Genomic DNA, 22,195 nt, shown 5'->3' with positions numbered 1-22,195 from the left:
CTCCGGATCTATTTCGAAAATAGGATATTTGGGATATCTAGATCCGAATCCGGATGATAAAATTTCAGATTCGTCGGATCCGAATCTGGATATCTTAATTTTTGAAGTCCGGATATCCGGATTCGGATCCGTTTTTTTTAAATGTATTAAATTTTTAAATGTCTTGATAATTATATTGGATATATTAATATTAATAAATAAGATTAGTCATATATTTTATATTTTAATAATAATGTATGCATAAATATAGTCACAAATTTTGTAAAAATATTTAATTATGTAATATTTTTAGATTTTTGTATTTTAAAAAATATTTTTATTTTTAATTATTTCGCGGATCCGAATCTAAATCCGAATACTCGTGGATATCATAGTTTTTAGACGGATATCCAATATCCGGATATCTGGAAAACACATATCCGAATCCGGATACCAAAATCATAGATTCGGATCTAGATATCCAGATATCCTAAATATCCGGATCCGTCCCGGACCTAACTATAAAAAAAAATCAGTTTTAAATACGATCAACTGAAAAATATTGTACAAATCAGCAAAATAATAAAAAATAAAAATCGAAGTAAGAATAAGCATACGATATCATGCTGGCAAGAAAACTAGGCACTGGTCCAGTCAAATTGTTGCTCGAAAAGTCTCTGCAGTTGCTTGCAGAAAATACAAATGATTGGCTTACATGTCGTGTCAAAATATACCATTCTTGGTTTAATTACTCAACACTGGAGATACTTGCAGTTCTTGTAATTGTGTGAGATTCTGTAAACTGGAGCTACGCTCCCAGTTAATCCACTTTCTGACAAGTTTCTAATTATAAAAGCACAAAAACACTTTCGAAATATTTGGATACAATAATTTTAATTATTAGAAAGTGTCTGTCAATGGTCTTACAAGGCTTTATCAAAAGAAAAAAAAAGGTCTTACAAGGAAACGATTTGTGGTGGAGCGGAGAGATCTACGTAACTGCATCTAAGATTTTCCCACGACCAATCTTTAGGGAGACATGGATCTCCTTGCCAACTGATTTTACTCAGTAACTTTGATGTTCTTGATAGCGTCAACTAACACAAATGTTAATCAAATAAATAATTGAGAGCCATGCAAGGTACCATCACTAGGGCTTGTTTCCAATTTTGGGAATTCAATAACCGTGTAAGCTTCGAGAGCATTAATCAGAGGTGGAAGAGTTGACTTTGCAGTTCTTACAAGCTCTAAACGGCAACCTCCCGAATCACATTGCATTGGTTCTTCTGTGAATAGTGTAAATACCTTTAACTTGGTAGGGCTGAAACCTGAATGATTAAAGTTCCCTTTCAAGATAACGTCAAATTCTCTAGTCTCGTTAGCTTCGAGGGTTTGAATCTCGGCGAAGTGCATGTACAAGTACACTTGAGCATTAGAGGGTTTGGGATTCCAAGTGATGACCAGCGGTCCACTGGCGTTTCTAGGCGTGGCAGCACTTTGGAGTGCAGTTTTTGGTACCTCATATGCATTTGAATTGTTTATGTTGAGATTGGTTGTTATTTGTGTATATGAAGAACCAAAAAATGGATTCCAAATACGATCACGAACATCATCAGCGTACCTGCACGGAGTTGTATTAGCCAAAAGGGAATTGAGTAAAAAACTTAGCTGAGATGAGGTACACAGTTGAGCTAAACCAGCTGGGCCAGCTAAAAAGAATTTCACTTGACTTGGGAGGAGAGCTTGGTAGTTAAGTCAATTGGGTCTATTGAGTGGTCAGCTAGCTGTTGGGCGAAGTAGATAATTGAGCTTGGTTGTTATGGGCGTTCAAGTTTGGATTAGATATTTTGGGTTTTGGGATTTTCAAATTCAAACTAGTATATATCCCATTTGGGTTTTATTTTAGTATGGATTTAATAATATAACACTTGGGCTCTTCGTAGCTCATGCTAAACTGAAACTCGTTTTGTAACCATTTTATTTTATTTTCGGGTTAATTCATTTCAAAATCGGTTAATTTTTTAGATATCATATGAAAATGACATTGATTGGGGTATAATTAGGTACTTATTTAAGTTTAGATATTATATGCAAATAAACATGTAATTAAGTATTTGAAATACCTATTAGGTTTTAAATATGTATTCAGATTTTTGAGTTTTTTGGTTACCGGTTCGAATTTGGTTCTAAACTTTTTGGATTCAAATATGTTCTAGACCACCTTACATGATGTATTCAGATATTTTTACATTTTGGATCAGATATATATTCAAATTTTTGGATTCGGGTTTTTCAATTTGGATGTTTAATATTTATATCTTAGTTTTGTACTAATTGGAACTAAATCTAACTTATATATTAGACTATTTTATCTAAATATATACTATTATTTGTGGAGTGATTTTTCCAAACAGAGTTCTCACGTTAAAAGTTAGACTGGTTAATATTGTTTATACATTTAATGAATAAACATATAAATTATCCATAAAATAAAAACGAATTTTAATTTTATGATGAGGTAACTGATTAAAATTAATAATGATAATAATTATCCAAAATTTAAAAATATATTTAAAAATAAAAAATTAGAGTTATTAATACCGTTTATATCCTTAATGGATAAATATATAAATTACCTACAAAATAAAAACGAACTTTTTTATTACATAAGTAAATAAAATTAATAATGATAAGAATTACCCAAAATCTAAAAATGTATTTTAAAATAAAAAATTTAGAGTGGTCAATATCATTTATACCCTTAATGAATAAAATATAAATTAACCACAAAATAAAACAAACGAATTTTAACTTTTTGATTAGATAAATTATTAAAATTAATATTAATAATAATTATCCAAAATATAAAAATATATATTAAAATAAAAGGAACTTATATTAATCATATTATTTTTAAAAATATATATTATTTTTATTTCAATCTAACAATAAATGTATTGATCCAACTATTACTTTTGTAAGTAATTTTTTTATTTTTTATGTTTAAATAGTATAGATGAGCAAAATATAAGTAATAAAATATAAATAATGGAAAAGAAATGAAAAATATAAGCAAAATATAAGTAAAAATAAGTGTACAAAAAGTGATAATAAAAGTATAAACTATATAATAAGCATATATATTTTAATAAATATATAAAATATATAAACTAATAAATATTCGTATGAAAATTGTATCCACATATGCGGGTAAGATACCTAGTTTTATATAAAATTTGGATTGATATCTGAATATATTAGATAAAGGAATAGTACAACACACAAATCACATTGAATATTTCAAATGGAGCTACTTACCTTATATGTCCATCGGAAATGTTAAGATACACCCGGAAAGACAGCCTCAGTGAACCAGTTTGGGTAACATAAGTATCGTCCCTGAGTGGCTGTATTTCTATGGCTGATATTATTGGCAACGTTGTACCTGTCTTAACAAGACATATATCCAAAGAGTTTGACCTAGATTTGTGTATGATCTGATCTAGTGTACCATTTTGTCTTCCTTCCAAATCTATACTTAATCACTTATTGGGACCAATGTAGATATCAAAGCTTGGATTAAGATTAAGACCATCATAAATCCCATATACGGAGCTAACTGCGATTAGATATTTTGTGTCACGCTTGACATCTAGACTATAACAGTTGCCCTTTCCTTCAGGAAAGTATTTCAGAGTCAAATATTGTTTTGATAATACGTCGTTGAGATTTTTATGGATTCTGCCACTTTTTCCTGTTTGGATGAATGTGGAATCCGATGTGAATGTCAGTCCATTAAATGCGTTATCGTAAGGAGATTCTTCAACAGGTAATCCACAATCCAAACTGATGAATCTTATTAAAAAGAAAGAAAAAAAGAGAAAATTTCGAAAGTTGATACATGTATTAGTATCTAATAAAGTCAAAGGAAGATCACTGTCGACGTATGTACCTTCTTGTGTCTGGGCTACACCTATAGCGGCAAAGGTTCCAATGATGACCAACAAAAGATGAATCTTATGTTGTCTCTCACTTTCAAGTTTCTATGAAATCAAGAGCAATACAATACTTGCTTCGGCACATATGAAAATAAGATATACATCATGTATAGATTGGACGAAATAATCACGAAAAGTCAAATCCGGCAAGAAAATTAAATAAATGCAGAGTTGTATAAAATTCATAGACACATTCCACGACAAGATCGTGTAGCCAGTTCTTCTTTGAATCTAGTGTTGTATGAGTGGAGACTCGTTATGCCTAGGAATATTTCCTGCACTAATGTATGTTAATCTCCAGACTCCAGTTGATATATATATTATATACTTCGACTCTGCTAAAAATGCCTGAGTAAAAAATATTCGGTAAAAGTCATCATTTAGTCGCCAGCCACGAAAACACGAACATTCCAGGCACGAAGATATGACAAGGTTCCTTTCATGGTTAACTCTTCTCTTTCGTAAGGACCTATTCTTAAAACCGGCTATAATAAATATGAAGTTCTAACTTGTTGAGCCCATATCGTGGTTATTCATACAAGGATACTCTGTAAAAGTCGTGAATCTAGAGACGAGGCTTTACGGAAAAGTAGTAGAAGAAGAAGATGTGAAGACTGATAATGAAAACCTCTGTTTTAAAAAAAAAAATGAAAAAAAACCTTTGTTTTGTAACGAACTTAACAGCTTCCTCTCTCTTGCTCCTTATGGGCTTCGAATAGTTCTTTAACTCTCTTCCCCCCCTCCCCCTCCCCCCAACCATCAATTCTGCAAGGCCCAAACCTTATTGACTTAAAGTCAACTTAGTTCACATTTTTTTTCTTTCTTTTATATTTTCTCATATAAACTCCTTTTTGATAACCAACTTCTTTTTTTTTGATAACCAACTTCAGAACTACACCTTTTATGCTACATATCTACGATTCTCTTTTTCTATGAAAATATGTAAATTCTTTACTTTATACTTTTTCCTTAAAGATTATTTCACGTTCTTAACACAAATAAACCCAATAATTGAGTAAATCGAAATTGTGTCTGCCTCTGGGTTCGTCTAGTCAAAAACCTGCTTCAAAAGCTAACATGCAAGACTACCTACAGTGTCTGTCTCTGTCCTGATATTCCAATTCACGTTAAATAATTGTAAAAATATATTAACAGAAAGAAAAAATCGAAAGTTTTCTTAATTCATATTGTTCAAATTGGCTTTTGCAGCCAGAAGAAGCTGTATTTCTTTGTCCTCCAAAATGCTCATTGTGTAATTATTTCCATACAAGTTGGTTGTTACCACCGATCAGTTTGGTGAGTCACTAACACAGTTTTTTTTTCCATTAGAGTATCTCTGCCACTGGACCTATTCTCGTAAAAAAATATAGACATTTGTTGTTAGCCTAGTTCATCTCCAACCTAATGTTTTCACACAAAAACATCTCCGATCTAATTCTAAAAGTGAAACACTATTTATTTATTTTTATTAATAAAATATATAATAAAACAAATAATAGATGAAAAATAAATAAATATATATAAACAGTAGATTAGATATTTGTAGTAAAATATAATATCTATTGAAATATTTTATGTAAATCTATTATTTAAATATTATTATATATTAAAATAGTAAATATTTTATTTAAAAAAAATACTATAGTGTTTTATGTAAAATAGTTACATAATAATAGTTACTTGTATTTTAAATGTTAAATAATAAAAAATTATAGTTTAATATATAATAATATAAAATAGTTTTAGTGTGAAATTTAATGTTATGGTTATAAATGAATATTTTTTTAGTGTTGAAATTACACTAAAATAATGTAATTCGACACTATTTTAGTATTGTGGGTTAGAAATGTTGTAATGTATTTATGACTTTTGTTGTGTGACTTTGAGATGTTAATATAAGTTAGATCAAACATTTAGGATTCTGACTTCATAATCATTAAAAAGTAAGAAAGACAATTAGGTCACCACACATTTCAAACTAATTAATTAATAAGAACTTTTTTGAAAAAGAATACTCGATATTTTTGGGGTGTTTTTGTATTAATTAATAAGAACGAAAGTTATATTTGATGAAAATCTTGCAGGTCCATCGAATATAAACGTCAGAGGATTAGTAAATACTAAATATACACAAACAGTAACAGTATTACATTGTGTCGAATATAATAAGTTTTTCGCGTAACTCACACATGCCTATGGATTTTTACTTAAGGCTCGTCTGCATTGCATCCACTGGTCCACTAGCCAAAACCAAATCACAGATATAGAATACTCAAAGTTCATAAAAGTGAACGTTGAAGTATACAATTTATGTTTCAATTACAGATAAAATATCGACACGACGGTCACGCGGTATTCGTGCATATACAAATTTGTAACTTCTCTTTTTCTTTTTGTTATATATGAGCTTGATAAGTATCCCTTAGCTGGATTCCAGTTCAAATACTCAATATATAGTATCTCCTTGTATATTTTGTGTATTATTTCTACTTTCTACTGAGAAAGGATCATGTGTGTGATGTGAACACGTTGAAAATGGATGGATCAGTTAACGTCTCGACTCTCGCGCATACTTAATGCCTTATAACAAAACCAAAAAAAATGAATATCTCTTTTCTTATCATATAGTATTAATTAATTAGAGGTGGAAGGAAGAAGCACCATGTGAAAAAGTGTTGTTCGGATAACATTTCACATGATTTTTAATTTCATTGAGGACATTAAAAGACAAATTCAATCGTAGTTGTGGGTTCAAATTGTAAAGTTGAAATAACAAATGTGATCGCATAATGATATATACAAGGTAAGTGTAACTAACACAATAAATTGAAAACCTTTTGGGAAGAAAAAAACTAACAAAATAAATTATAATTAATGAATTCTCTATTTAAGTCCCACATATCACTCTTACTCGTGGTACATATAACATAGTCAAACAAACAAAATCATTGATGTCTTATCTACTTTGTTGACAATTTATTTTGTAGCCACATAGATGAAGTTTTGGTAATTAGCTAATTACTACTCTAGTCAATTTCTCTTAAACTTGTCTTAAATTTGTTAATACTTCTCTCTATTTATTTCTCCCATGCCAGCAATTTCATTGTGATCTATCTGTTAAGCCAATAAACATTTGAAACAAGTTTACATATAGAAAACATGTAAAACAATAAACGAGATGATCTCTGAAAGTAAATATAAAATTTGATTGATTAAGCAATGTTAACGTCAGATATGATTGGATATAATCAGATGGCATACAGCTTCAGACTGTGGGGACTACTGCATTGGATTCGTAAACATCAACTAAGAAATCTTCTATGTTAGACACGCGGTTACATGTCAATGTTCCACGTTATTACATTTATTATAAATTCGTAAGACCTGAGATTTAAGGGTTGTGGAGATGATCACATGGGAGGTTGGAAGTCTTGAAGAGTGGCATGGGCCTTCACAAGTTCACTACTTATCGTCTGTAGTACACGTTCCTATTAAACCATATGGGTTCTCACTGCAATACTTTTTTTCCTTTTATAAACTTAATGACCATGAAGTTTGGATCGAAACTTCTAATTATTTCACGGGGAGAAAATTCGTATAGCTACTTCCCCATTCATGTTCTTCTCGGATTCGTATAAATAAAGTTGTATAATTTAGACGATTAGGAGATCTATATAGTTATAATCTATGAAAGGCTGAAAGCATAACGCCGTATTGATAGAACCATTTGGCCTGCTTTTCAGAACACTTCATTTTAATGATAGAGTCATGTGATTTTCCTTACTATAGTGTTCTTAATAGAGGCTCCACAACATGTTCAGCAACCTTGCAAATTCAAAACAATAATTATAATAATAGCAGTATCACGACCACGATCACGATCACGGGACATAGATATTGCCTATTGGTATTGTCTGGCGCGTGCGGCTCGAGTATATCAAGAAACATTAAACTTTATTAAATACCAGATTATGCTTAGGTTAGATGTGAGCCTATAATGTTATAGTTTTCGGTTTAACAGGTTCGCCAGTTCACATGCTCCGATGATTACGGTAATCATATGGGACCGAGAGTTCTACGTCGGACAAGTACACTTGATAGGATTCCATGTGGTGGTCCCCATGCTAGTCATCACTCATCCTCCAATCCCAGCCTTCAATTTTCAAAACACTAAAAACACTTCTTGCTCAGTCGACTGCTTGAGGCTCAATTCTTCAAAAATAGATTTGTTTATCTTTACATGATGGTAAAATGTGACTTGTTTTGCATAATTTTAGGTTATCTTCTCTCATTAGTTATCTATTTATGTCAAACATTTCAATTCTTTTTTCTATATGTATGTAGGAGTCCATATACCAAACTTCACACATGTCTAGTTGTAGATAATATACCATGTGACAACTTAAAATTGTATTAGTTGAAAATATTTAATGAAATAATATGGAAAACAACAATAGATTAAAAGATAAGATATAGTGAAGACTATATAACAATGCATTGAAACATTTTTCTTCTAGAAAGAGTCAAATTCACCTATACCTCTTGTGTGCAAATAGATTCTTTCTTTTTACGTATTACCAAAGGATTATCCAACTTGAAAGGATAATGGGTGGAAAGCTTATAATTTCTTTTAATTTTTAAAAGAAAAATGAACTATTTCTCGAAATAACCATTCACTTTTGTTATTTTCTACATGGATTATTTTTAGAGACTCTTATTTTTATGGGGTAACAAACTTCTTCTATTCTTTTTGAAACCATGGTTACCAAACTTTCTTTTAACTGTGGGTAGCAAACTTTCGTTCATGAAATGGTAATTGTGTTTTCTCTAGCTTTCAAGTAACATAAATACCTTTTATTTGATTATGTCCGTTACCTACGGACCAACTATATTTCTTGCAACCAAGGGAAATTATGCTTAAGAAAGGTATTAATTTTGATACCAAAACAATAATTTTGTCTTTAGTTTTAATTTATGATTTAAGATACTATAACAATTTCGTTATGATAATGCATGATTTAAAATAGAAAAGTATTGAAAGTATTGGTGACTATTTAAGTGTATCGTGTAGACATATTTGTATTCGTATGCAAACCTGGGACTATTATAAAACATATCATCATAATTACGTAATACTTTCATCATCATCAGTTATAGCTAGAAAATGTTTCATATTATTAAAGGTAATACAAAAAGTTAATACTTTACTTTTAGTTTAGCGTTTAGAAAAGTGTTCGCGCTATTTCAGATGCATATTCAACTTTTATTGTTTTCTGTCTGTTACTGTGTTCCATGTATGTCCAAATGTATATATACCACTCGAAGAATGTGGCTAAATACTTAATGTGTCTTGTTGTAGCCTCGCCGAAAAATGGTATAACCATGATTATAAGCTCCAGCTGTTAATATATAATTTTTTTAAACTAACCCAGCTACTACAATTGTATGCAACTTATAAACTAATCCTGCCAGTCATAGAAAAACAAGAAAATTCAGTACATTATATACATATCAATAGTTATGATAGGTCCATAGGGAGTGGTAAACTTCTTACTTTAAGAGGGGAAAATATTGATAGCAACAAGAGAGTGGTCGTCCTAACGCGCTTGAAGGGAGCATTTAGATATCTTTATCACTGTGACAAAAAAAAAGATATCTTTATCAAATCTGAGTGGAGCAACATCGGCTTTATCCATCATAGTTAGTATGATTGGGTGATATGATTCATGCGGCCTAACCCGCGCGTGGTATTGACAATATACATTTTATGATACAGAGGGAAGGGCAAGACCTTGTGCCAAAAAAAAAAGGGAAGGGCGAGACCCAGGCATAATTAATAAAGAATTTGTATTGAACTCATGACTTTTTGTACACGAGACATACTCACTAGTATTTAGTATGATCCATATTCTACACTTTTTTTTTTTTTTTGAAACTTCCATATTCTACACTTACATACAAAACTTTTAATTGTTTCTTAGTTTGTCAATGATCCCACGTCATGAAGGTACAAAAATTTGGAAAAAATAACGAGAAAAGAAGTTTGAATAAGGAGGAAAATAGCAAAGAATGTAATTAATTCTTGTAACGATAAAGGTAGAGAATATTAGGAGTCAAGTAAAATAAAAGCTTTATTTCTGTATAATGTAATTTATATAAACACCTTCATTTCCCTTCCTTACACACATGAGAAGACTCCAATAGTCTCGTCTTCTTCCTCTTGCGTCTCATCTCTCCCTCTAAAAAAAAAATGGCAATGTGGGGTTTGGTCTTATGCGTTCTTACAATTCTTGCTGATTTCACAACAATTTCTGAAGCAAGAATCCCAGGAGTTTACAGTGGAGGTGGCTGGGAAACTGCTCATGCTACTTTCTATGGTGGCTCTGATGCTTCTGGCACCATGGGTATGTGTATCTTATCTCCTACCAAAATCACATAAATTTACATTTTTGTTTCTCACATTTTCAACCTAAAGTTCCCATTCTCTTGGTACCACATTGTTGAAATCTTGAGAATATTTAATTTAAAACCCCCAAATTTTAACTTTACTGCAAGCCCAACATAAAGTTACCTTCTGTTTGTTCATATATATATATGCTAGCAGAACTTATCACATTGTAAAATTAACGTTTCTTTAAATGATATTGTTAGGTTCTTGATTTTTATCCTCAAAGGTCTAAACTCTGTTTTATTTGAACCAGGAGGTGCTTGTGGGTACGGGAACTTGTACAGCCAAGGCTACGGCGTGAACACGGCGGCTCTAAGCACGGCTCTGTTCAACAACGGCTACAGTTGCGGTGCTTGTTTCGAGCTCAAATGCGCCAGTGACCCTAAGTGGTGTCACTCAGGCAGCCCTTCCATTTTCGTCACTGCCACCAACTTCTGCCCTCCTAACTTCGCTCAGCCCAGTGACAATGGAGGATGGTGCAACCCTCCTAGGCCTCACTTCGATCTCGCTATGCCTATGTTCCTCAAGATCGCTGAGTATCGCGCCGGAATCGTCCCCGTCTCTTTCCGCCGGTAAGCAGAAGCATTTTAAAAGTGTTCAATAGAATTCAATTTTTTTTGGGTGCTTTAGAATCTCTGAAAGGATTTGATTGGTAGTTTCAGAATTTTTGGGGTTATAATGTAGTATTGTGCAAGTTTAGGCCTCGATTGTGAATGATTAAGGTTAGTGTCAGTAGGATTAAAAGTCTGGGGCATTAAACTTTACATTTAAAAAATATAAGGGTCTAATCTAGAGTCCACGTCTCTTGATATACTTTAAATAATAAACTTAAACATTTTTTTGAATCATAGGGAGTTTGGAAGTCTTGCATCTGGATTGGGTTAATGTTGGGGTTGATCAAAAGTTTTGGGGTGTAAACTTAACATTGTAGGAGTATCTGGTTACAGTTGAAAAGTCTTTTTGCTTTGATTCTTGGCGCGAGTTGGTGCAGCATTAATGCCTCGAAGATCTTATTTTATGCACAAGGACGAATCTGTCCTTCCAACAATCTGCTTTTAGACAACTATCACACTACTACTACTGCCGTAAATAAAAAAAAATAATGAATGTGTGTTGTTGTTAGTCAACACGCGTTTCAAACTTTTTCATTTATAGAAAACCATTTAATGACGATACTACCCTATTGTTTTCTTTTAAATTACGACAGAGTCCCTTGCCGGAAGAGAGGAGGAATGAGGTTCACGATCAACGGTTTCCGTTACTTCAACTTGGTTCTGGTCACAAACGTCGCCGGCGCTGGAAACATCGTACGGTTGAGCGTGAAAGGAACAAGAACCTCGTGGATGAGCATGAGCCGAAACTGGGGACAAAACTGGCAATCGAACTCTGTTTTGGTTGGTCAGGCACTATCGTTTAGAGTCACAGCTAGTGACCGTAGATCATCAACGTCATGGAACATTGCTCCGGCTCATTGGCAGTTTGGTCAGACTTTCATGGGAAAGAACTTCAGAGTCTAAGGGCAATTTCGGGAACTCAACTATCAAAAATATCAGTTATTAGTATTTCTACTTTATCTTATTGCTAAGCCGAAGGCAACTAGTAATTTGAGAAATTATATATAAATATTAATTTTCATGTCTACCTCTTTTTTTTTGTCGGCTTTCATGTTCTACCTCTGATGGGTTGTTTTCTTGTTCTACCGTGTTCGTTGGGGAGTGTGAGTGGCTGGTGTTTCTTAGCGTGTGGGGTCTTCAACGTTCAATGTGTTTTCTTTTGGGGTTAGATTAGAAGTTTGTTGAAAGTAGAAGGAGCTGAAGCAGATGCTATGAGTTCTGCTATCAAGCCTGTTATGGTAAAGAAGCAGTAATATCAGTTTGTAATGCTTCTTTTAGATCATCATATTGTAATATATATGAAGATTCGGTATGTTATGGTTTAATATCTTTAATTTCTGAAAAGTAAGACCAACTTGGTCGATGATACCCTATTACTATATGATATGAAGTTATTTTATAAGTTACATGCCAAAGAAGCATATAACATATTTACAGTTGCCAAGAAAACCAAAAGGATATTTACAGCTGTCTCTTTATATTTATGCATAAAAAGAAAAGTCTTCCTATATTCATTTGCCAAATTCACCAAAAAGATTTCACATTATTGATTGGTGACCCCTTTTTTACAATTTGTAATTGTAACGTTTACTTTAGTGTCATTGTTGGTTAACTTATTATTATACTTGAAAATAGAAGTAAATAATTAATTGATTGGTCATAAATATTTGAGTTATCTAAGAAAAAAAGTTGAGTGGATAGTATAAAATGAATGAAAATCCTGGGATTACCTCTAAAAGCCTAAAGGCTAAGGCCTCGATTGGTACAGTTGATGAAGAAGCAGTAGCAGTATGCTATAAAAGCAGTATGCTAAAAAAGCTGTATGCTCTCATTAAAACTTTTAATAAGATGATTGGTACAGCAGTAGCAGTATACAATTTTAATTTTTTATAAAAGTTATTATATAATATATTTATTTTAAAATAATATATATTAACTATAATATATATATATATATATATATATTTAATTATAATATATATATATATATTAACATATTAATATTAATAATATATTTGTTATTAAAAATAATGAATCTTAATTAATAACATAAACTAAATTTTAAATCTGAAATATTATTATTTAAAAAATAAACGTAAAATTTATTAAAAATATAAATTTATTTTTGGATATAAAATAATTTTGAATATTATTAAATAAAATAAATAAAATATATATTTACTTTTGGATATAAAATAATTTGAATATTATTAACTAAATAAATTAATTATATCTCTTCTATATATTAATATATTATATTAATATATATAATATATATAATAATAATTTATTTTATTTACTAGTTTCAAAAATTAAATTTATATAAAAATAAAATTTACAATTAAAATATCTATTTTAAAAATAATATTTAGAATTTAAAATATAATATAATTTATATAATTAAATTATATATTAAATGTGAAATACTATTTTTAAAAAATATTTATATTGTAAATTTATTTTAGAAATCAAAATTTCATTTTCTGCATATAAAAATAATTTTATGATATTATTAAATCAAATAAATGTACTAATTATATATTTTTCTTAAATTTATAAATTGTAAATGCAAATGCTCTTCCAAAAGCTTTATATGAGAGCATTTGCCGGAGAGCATTTTGAGAGCATTTGCATTTAGTAAATGCTTTTCTAAATGCTTTTATAACAAATGTTGATTGGATAATGTAGAGCATAATGTTAATGCTAATGCTCTACCAATCAAGACCACAAAACAAATGATAGTGAAATTTTGGACATAAGCAATCAGATACTTACGAAATGTAAAAATGTTTCTTATTCCCTCAGCCAAACCCATACCATCCAATATATTTACGCTGCTTGTTTTTTATAGCTTTTGCTTTTATTTATTGGTAGATATAATTGACAAATGATACAATACATTTTCATGTTATCATTGTTCTAGTTTATATGTGTATACAAGAAAAAATAGAGAAAGTGGAAACGAAAAGGGTAGAATCGAAAAGAAACAAAGAGTCACATCAAGGAGGAAGAAGGTCCATTGGATACTTAACGAGGAGAAAGAAGATGATTGAGGCTTGCACATGGGTGGTGGGTTCTTTTTGTTCTCTCCCTATACTATCTATGACTATATATCTATATAATTTCTTCCATTAACTTTTGGAAAAAATGTTATTAAGAAAAATCTTAATTTGGGACGTCAAACCCGAGGTGAGAAAGATGAGTTGGGTTTCTTGGGACAGGTTGACTTTCCCTAAGAGTGTTGGAGGACTTGGGTTTAGAGAAATAGAAGTTTTCAACGATGCACTCTTGGCGAAACACACCTGGCGGCTCCTAAAAAATCCAACATCACTACTTGGGCAAATCCTGCTTAATCGCTACTGCCATGACACTGACCTCCTCTCCTGCTCAGCTTCTAATTCAGCTTCCCATGGTTGGAGAGGGATATTGGCAGGAAGAGACATCATTAAGAGAGGAATGGGCTGGAACATTGGAAATGGAAGGTTGATTAAAGTCTGGCAGGATAATTGGTTAGCCACGGATGCTCAGGAGAGCCCGATAGGTCCCCCTACGGAAGCTGATCAGGAGCTACGGGTTTGTGACCTTATGCTCCCTAACTCTACAGAGTGGAACGTCGAGGAGCTCAGGCGCAAAGTTCCTGTTTATGAGGCGCATATTAGGAAGCTGACACCGAGCGAGAGCTACCTTGACGATGAGATCATCTGGCTCCATGACAAGACGGGGAACTACACCACAAAGTCAGGTTACGCACTTGCAAAAGTCCACAATGGTAATCTTCAAGATACCTTTAACTGGAAGCAGTACGTGTGGAACGTTCAATGTTCTCCAAAGTTGCGCCAATTCTTATGGAAATTGAAAAACAACGCAATGGCGGTTGGAGAAGCTCTAGTAAAACGTGGTATGCAAGTTGATGGGAAGTGTAAGCGATGTGGAGAGCCGGAAACGTTGTTACATTTTATGCTCACTTGCCCAACGGCGCAAAAGGTCTGGGAGTTGGTCCCGAGCTTAGCGAAACCTACGTTAAGCTCCTGCAACTCCATGGAGGACCTCCTCAAGACCTGTACGCGCATGACTCTGCTCCCACCAGTAGGTCTGCAAACCCCCCTCTACCCTTGGCTATTTTGGGTGCTGTGGACTAGTAGAAATCAACTACGTTTCGAGGACAAGTGTTTTACTGAAGCAGAGATGGTAACTAGAGCAATCAAAGCGGCAAAAGAGTGGCAGGCTTCATTGCCACCGAAGAAACACTTATCTGCTTCACCTAAAGACTGTCCCATGGGGAACAAACTGCATCAGGTTCCAGCACACGCGTCTCTCCTTTATACGGATGCTGCTTGGAATGGATCCTCTTGTGCAGGTGGGCTTGGATGGGTTTGCACAAACTCAACAAGTACTGAATTGTTCCAGGGAACGGAGACTCGCCGATACATAGGTTCTGCCCTTGCAGGGGAGGCCTTGGCGATGAAAGCTGGTCTCTTGAAGACCATTGCTGCTGGTTATAAAGACTTGATCTGTTTTTCAGACTCTAAAAGTCTCATTGAAGCAATCACAGGAAAGAAAACTGTGGCGGCGCTCCGAGGGATACTCCATGACATTGGCGTGTTGAGTAGCTCCTTCTCATCTATCTCCTTTAGACATATTTCTCGTTCTGATAATGCCCCGGCTGACCGGTTGGCAAAGCAGGCGTTGTATTTGCTTTCGAACAATCGTGAGATTGAAAACTCTGTTTCGGTTTAAGTAATATAATGGAAGGTTTGACCAAAAAAAAGAAAAATCTTAATTTACGAGTCGTCGAGTCCTCACGAGAAATCTCCTCTACTTCACATAGCCTTTTTTGCCACTGGAATTATATTGATAAAACATCGAATACATTACTAAACAAGAGCCAGCTGAATATAAAGATATCTCCATAATCATAAGCCCAAAAGAGGGAAGCACATGAAAAACAAGCAAACAAACTAACTAAACAACAATTCTTTTAGTTTGCTGAAGTTTGAATTTTAATGATATCTTAAGTCTTTTTTTTGATCAAACACACTTTCATTTCAAATAAAAGGTCTACACTCCATAGGAGGATGAAGAGTTTAGCAATGAGAAGATTGATTTTGCCACCGAATCAGCCACTCCATTACTCAACTAGGGTACATACGAAAAAGAAATAACATCAAACAAAGAACTAAAGTGATAGATATCAAACAAAATGCCATACAAAACTGAAACCGAACCTCTCTCCTTCAAAAGCTTCACCAAAGATTGAGAATTAGACAGTATCATAAGAGATTTGATGTTCAACGAAGCGGTATGCATAACCGCCGACCTTATGGCGAGGCATTCAGCCATGATCGCCAAAGAGACAAAGCGACGTGAGTCGCTAATAGGACCAGAACAGTCGCTAATGATATCTTAAGTCTTTTTAGTTAAACTTAAACATTTATGTCTAACATGTTATTCGTTTCGACCAAACTAATAAAATACTTCGCTATCTTCAAACTTGGTTGCAAGTTAGGTTAGCTCAATGAATGTTACATCATCATAAAAGAAAACGGTTCTCAACTTGACACGTCACCGGGTGTTAATCTGTCACATCAGATAATCACACATCCTCAAAAAAGTTTTTTGTGTTGACTCAGACAGAGACACCAAATGGCGAGAAGAGAGGAGAAGGAAGGATACGAAGGAGAAACAACTTAATGGTCAAGTTTTACTCTCTTTCTGCTTCATTACTCTCGTAAATGTTCCAATTTGGAATTTAGCTATATCTTTACACAACCAGGACTGGTTAGAACATGGTAAAGATAGTTTTGTTTCACTTTAAATCTTCTTATTCAGTAACAAAGCTTCAAGTTGAAGACATGAGACATCATCATTTTTACTTTTATGTTAGTCAACTCTCAGCAACTACAAACATCAATTGTCAAATCTCTGACGAGCCATTTAACTTGAATCCTCTCAATACATAAGCAGAAGAAGCAAAAAAACTGTACATCTGAAACTGAACTAAACAGAACATCATCAGACAAACAGAGGTGAAGCAGAGGGACGTGGATAAGCAGCTGCTATTCCACCCACAGCTGCTTGTCTAGCAAAACCAGCATTAGGTTTTTGGCTCACCACAACACTATCGCTTCTCCTACGCATTCTCCTCTCGATCTTATCAATGTTTCTTCCTCCACCAGCTTCATGCAAAGTTTGTATGTGTTCGAGGTGAGAAACAACCTCGGTCATGTTTGGTCTCAGCTTTATCTCTGTCGTCAGGCATCTCAGCGCTAGTGTAGCTACTTTACACGCTTCTTCCATCGAGTATTGATCGTGGAGACGGTTATCGATAACACGGAAGACCTTTCTCTTGTTTGCAAGTAACGGTTTTGCCCAGTCCACCAGTTTTTGCTCACCCGGTGGACGGTTCTTGTCCACGACTCTACGTCCTGACAGTATCTCCAAAAGCACAACACCGTAGCTATAGACATCACTCTTGGTTGTTAAATGACCTAAGCAAAGTGTAACAGTCAGTAGTCATCATAAAAAACAATGTTCAAGAGATTACCAGGGGCTAACTAGGCCTTTCAGATAAGGCTAGCGACCAATTATGAACTTATTTTAATGACTTTATAAAATTTATATATTAAAAAATTAAACTAAACAAATTTGTTACGCAAATATTATTGCTTATTTTAAACCAATTTAGACTAATTTAAAACGGTTTGAACCAAGTTAAAACGGTTTGAACTAAATTAAAACGGCTGTAAACCAATTTGAGTTGTATAGATCGGATTTAAGAAAATCATTACACATATGACTGATTTGCTGCCTAGGCGCATGTTAAACCGACTTTTAGAACACTGATATAAAGTCAGATGAAAATAAAATGTTTGAGAGACTAACCAGTCATAAGATACTCAGGAGCTGCGTATCCATAAGTACCCATGATCCTCGTAGAGACATGGCTTTTATCACCCGTTGGACCGTCTTTAGCCAACCCAAAATCAGAAAGCTTGGGGTTGTAGTCCTGTGGTCATGTCAAAGAGATGATCAATAATTATAAGTATATCAAACTGTCACACATCTTTCATCATATCAAAAAGGAGGAAGAAGGGTGAAAAGTACCGAATCAATAAGTATGTTAGAAGTTTTGAAGTCACGGTATATGACTTGAGTCTCAGCGTTGTGAAGAAAAGCCAGGCCTTTTGCAGCACCAAGAGCTACTTTCAACCGGAGAGTCCAAGATAATGGTTCGAAGTAAGAACCTCCTGCAACAACATCAAGAACACAAAGATTCAATACTCAAAAAACATTTCAAGCTCCTAGAGGAATATAGAGAAGAGAAAACAATACTTCTGAACAAATGATTCTCTAAGCTTCCACGTGGCATGAACTCATACACAAGAAGACGTTGCTCATCCTCTAAGCAATAACCGATAAGTTTCACAAGATTCGGATGAGAAAACTTCCCCAAGTAATCCACTTCCGCCTATAACAACATCAATAAGAGAAAAAAAACAAAAAAACATAAACAAACAATCGTTAGATATAAGTTCAAAAAAGATCTGATTCTGAATTTACCAGCCATTCTTGATGACCTTGCCAACCATCTTGGTTAAGTCTTTTGACAGCAATAACCATACCGGTTCCCGGTTTAGATGCAGCGAGAGATTGCTCATCAATCCATCCTTTAAAGACGCAACCGAATCCACCTTCACCAAGAACGCTGTCTGGTCTGAAATTCCTAGTCGCTGATTTGACCTCAGCGAAGCTAAAACTTTTGAGGTTTGGAGATTGCAAGATCTCTCCTTCGGTTCGAGGGTTTGTTCTGATTGACACAGAAGAGCCTTTGCTTCCCATGCTCTGTGAATCATTTGCCTCTGAGCTCATGTACTTGGGACTCGCACCTATGCAAACACCAAACAAATAGTTTGTAAATAAATTAAAAACTTTATACTTCACATTTTTGATAAAACTCATTTCTTCAAAACATAGTGCAAAGATTATGATGAAGACAGAGATTAAGAAGAATTAATCAATTATTAGCGTTAGAAAAGACAGATTTGTCAAAAACACGGAAGCTTAACTTTTAAGTTACGTCCCTTCTTATGTCTCAACTACCAAAAACCTAACCTTGAATTGATAAGAAGATAAAAACGAACTTTTAAAAATGTATAATAACAAATCTAGTATTTGTCTACAAATCAACATTTTGCATGAGTAGTCTTTATTCTATATATTTAGATGTAAGCTTGAGTTTTTGAAGTACCTGTGTTACTTGGACTCTCAGCTTTAATCTGAGCACTCAAGCAAATCCCCATGATTTTGAGACTGATCTAACAAAACAGGATAGATATCAAAAAGCTGTATACTGAATGAAAATTGATAGAGTTGAGGAAGAAAACAGATCAAATTGTGAGGAAATAGAGAGAATTTAACTCTAAAACTCACCTATTTTCTTAGTCAACCCAAGAAAGCAGATAGAGAGAAAGAGAAGAGACAGAGATAGACAAGTTTCTTTCGGCTCTTTGCTGCAAGTAGCTAAGAGAGAAAGAGAGATGCGTTGGGAGGTGGCATTGATGACGGACCGGTCCCGCCTTTAAACCCATCTCTTTATTTTCAATTTCAATACTTTTTAAAACACCAAACGTCAAATTTGTTTTTTTCCTTCGTCTCCGACAATTTTGATTTTTTTTTCCTTGTAAAAGGGATTTTTTTCAAAGAGTAATAGTGAATTAGAAAAAATAATAGTGATGTTTAACACTATTCAAAAATATCACGGCTATTAATAGTGCGTTTTTTCAAATATTAATCAGTGTTCCAAAAAAGATTAATAGTGAACTTTACAAAAAAATTATATCTTTAAAGGATAGGAAATTTAAAAACAAAAATTATAGTTGATAATGTGAAAGTTTAACGATATTTGTTTTCATAAAAAGAGATTCAAATGATTTTTCAATTATTTGGTCCATATACAAACGAAAATAAAAACTAGATATTTGTTTATTAAATTATCCGATTTTTATTTATTTAGTCATCTCCAAAAACTCGAAAATTAAAAAACAAAGTTTACAATTCCATCGTAATTCTCGTTCACAGAAATAAATAAAATCAATCATTTTCAATTTTCATCATTCGTCTTCGCTTTTGACATTTTTCTACCTTCTTTTTGAGCACTGAAAGATATAATAATCCAGAGAAATAAAAATCGTTGACAATAAAGAAGAAGAAGTCGCTTACACGGCGGTCTAATCGTTTTCAGCCTTTGGGTCCTCAACGTACTTTTAACACTTTGCTCGGTTCATGTCGGCTTGGTTTTGCCAAGTTGTAGAATGCCCTTAAATGCTTCTTCTGTACATTTTAACTTGCATTTATTTCCTTCAATTCGATCACAAAAATGTTCAACTACATTAATTAACTCTGGTATAATGTTTGATCATATTATTGGATTATAAAGGTTTGGTCTCTAGACTAGTTTCCAAACACGCTACTACGCACCTGAAAAGTTAAAGAAGCAATATCAATTTTAGAAAAATCGCTATATGGGCAACTTTTACGTGACACTAGCCCAAAATAAAACCTTTACGTGACATGATACTATTCCACCGGTACTATTTAATAAATGTAGACATATACAACCTAGTGTTCGATAGTATTACAATTTCATTGATTTACAGCTATTATAAACTACTCACCAATAAAAAAAATATATATATAATGTTAACTACGTTATGGTGGTCTAGTGGTTTCCAGTGGTTTCCACTAGAATATAATTTATCATGTTGGTCCAGACTAAGAATCGATTCTTTTATAATGCAAAACAAAAAATACTTTAATATTTCATATTCACATCGTTAAAATAGGCTTTTGTTGTTAGTTGGCTAAAAGGAAATTTCTTTTATAATGCAAAACAAAAAAATACTTTTCTCAAGATTTAATATGGAGATTACTCAAAACATACAGTATATTAAATCTTGAGAAAAGTCAGTTGGCAAAAAGGGCTCGTGTTAGTGGGGCTTCTAATAACAATATAGTGATTCAATTAGTAGTAGAGAAAAGCAAATAATAAGTGTACTAGGTGATAACCTGCGACTTGCGGAGGACGAAAGAATTTAAAGAAATTATAATTTTAAATATATAACTATTAAAAAAGGTAAAATTCATAAGCACAAATATTACATATTATTTCATGTTAAGAGATTCAACGAAATTGTGGATATGTAAATAAAGTAAGCTTCAGAGTTTTTAAATCTTGTGTTATTGTTTTGTGTGGTTGAAGTATAGTTCGTGGAAGTAGATCTATAAGAGTAACCAAAAACTTATATAAAATTAATGAAATCTGCCATTGGTGATTTCTTAGTGTACTTCTAGTTTTGTTAATAATGATTCGAAAAATTGATGTGGGTGAGAAAATGTGTTGAAACTGCTGTATGTTTAAGGTTTTAATGATGAAAACAAATCGCCAAAATCATAGTAAATATTTACTAATTAATATTCTCACACTTGCGGTACAATTTACTTTAAACATGCCTTAACACATGTTGTAATAAAAAATGCAGCTCTCAAATTACACAAAATTTGGATCTCGAATTGTATATGGAAATGTGTTTCTCAGCGACTACAGTTGAGGAAAATTACATGTTGGTTATAAAAAATTAATTAACGAAAATTATGAATTGATTCCAAACTTAACTTCAAAATTTTAGATCTGATTAATATGTTTGTAAAACCAATCAATGAATCGAATACATATTTTGCGTGAAAAAAACATAATCAAAGATTATGCAATGCTTACGGAAATTTAATGTATTTTCCTAAATAACTGTCAATTTTAATTTTTATTCTAACTGAGACTAATAGTTTTGAACATATATGTAGTTTCAAATATTGCATAGTTTTATGATTGGTCGAATCCAAAAATTAAATCATTCCAATATAGTATTTTGTAGTAGGTACATACCTCTTTCATTAGTTTTTCGTATCACATCGTAAAAGATGATTTATGCATAATTTGATCATGATCTTTGAAGTATTAAAATATTAACAAAATACTTGAAAACATGCCTTAACGCATGTTGTAATAAAAAATGCAGCTCTCAAATTACGCAAAATTCGAATCTCGAAGTGTATATGAAAATTTGTTTCTCAACGATTATTAATTGAGGAAAATTAGTTGA

At 32.8% G+C, this 22,195-nt stretch overlaps 2 protein-coding genes and 1 pseudogene across 5 annotated transcripts in view; 1 reads left to right on the top strand and 2 right to left on the bottom strand.

The window, feature by feature from the left end:
• Positions 1–527: 527 nt before the first annotated feature.
• LOC130511332 (probable leucine-rich repeat receptor-like protein kinase At2g28990) lies at positions 528–4,420 on the bottom strand (annotated as a pseudogene).
• A 5,726-nt stretch (positions 4,421–10,146) lies between these two features.
• Positions 10,147–12,383, top strand: LOC108854503 (expansin-A6). The gene is made up of 3 exons (XM_018628077.2): positions 10,147–10,381; positions 10,679–10,997; positions 11,633–12,383. The coding sequence occupies exons 1-3, from the start codon at positions 10,228–10,230 to the stop codon at positions 11,940–11,942; spliced, it is 783 nt and encodes a 260-aa protein (XP_018483579.2). The 5' UTR covers positions 10,147–10,227; the 3' UTR covers positions 11,943–12,383.
• Positions 12,384–16,883: 4,500 nt separating this feature from the next.
• Positions 16,884–22,195, bottom strand: part of LOC108831849 (probable serine/threonine-protein kinase PBL10) — a 72,876-nt gene continuing 67,564 nt past the window's right edge. The window contains exons 1-7 of one of the 4 annotated variants that reach the window (XM_018605358.2): positions 19,470–19,620; positions 19,288–19,349; positions 18,600–18,925; positions 18,372–18,507; positions 18,144–18,286; positions 17,922–18,045; positions 16,884–17,527 (exon numbers count right to left, since the gene is read on the bottom strand). In XM_018605358.2, coding sequence (XP_018460860.1) covers positions 17,052–17,527; positions 17,922–18,045; positions 18,144–18,286; positions 18,372–18,507; positions 18,600–18,925; positions 19,288–19,339 — 1,257 coding nt within the window. In that variant the 5' untranslated portion in view covers positions 19,340–19,349; positions 19,470–19,620 and the 3' untranslated portion in view covers positions 16,884–17,051. Of the gene's footprint in view, positions 17,528–17,921; positions 18,046–18,143; positions 18,287–18,371; positions 18,508–18,599; positions 19,152–19,287; positions 19,355–19,469; positions 19,621–22,195 lie in introns of those variants that run through there. The other 3 variants (XM_018605359.2, XM_057008138.1, XM_018605357.2) reach the window with 3 other exon arrangements.

The sequence above is a fragment of the Raphanus sativus genome, chromosome 4 (genome assembly GCF_000801105.2).
Source record: "Raphanus sativus cultivar WK10039 chromosome 4, ASM80110v3, whole genome shotgun sequence".
NCBI classification, from domain to species: Eukaryota; Viridiplantae; Streptophyta; class Magnoliopsida; order Brassicales; family Brassicaceae; genus Raphanus; species Raphanus sativus.
The sequence above is the reverse complement of the archived record's forward strand: the minus strand, read 5'-3'. Positions and strand labels throughout refer to the sequence as shown.

Excerpts from the sequence above, each read along its gene's own strand:
- LOC108854503 (XM_018628077.2), top strand. The coding sequence starts at position 10,228 with ATGGCAATGTGGGGTTTGGTCTTATGCGTTCTTACAATTCTTGCTGAT. Across the intron at positions 10,382-10,678 it reads TGATGCTTCTGGCACCATGG|GAGGTGCTTGTGGGTACGGG; the intron begins GTATGTGTATCT and ends TATTTGAACCAG. Across the intron at positions 10,998-11,632 it reads GTCCCCGTCTCTTTCCGCCG|AGTCCCTTGCCGGAAGAGAG; the intron begins GTAAGCAGAAGC and ends AAATTACGACAG.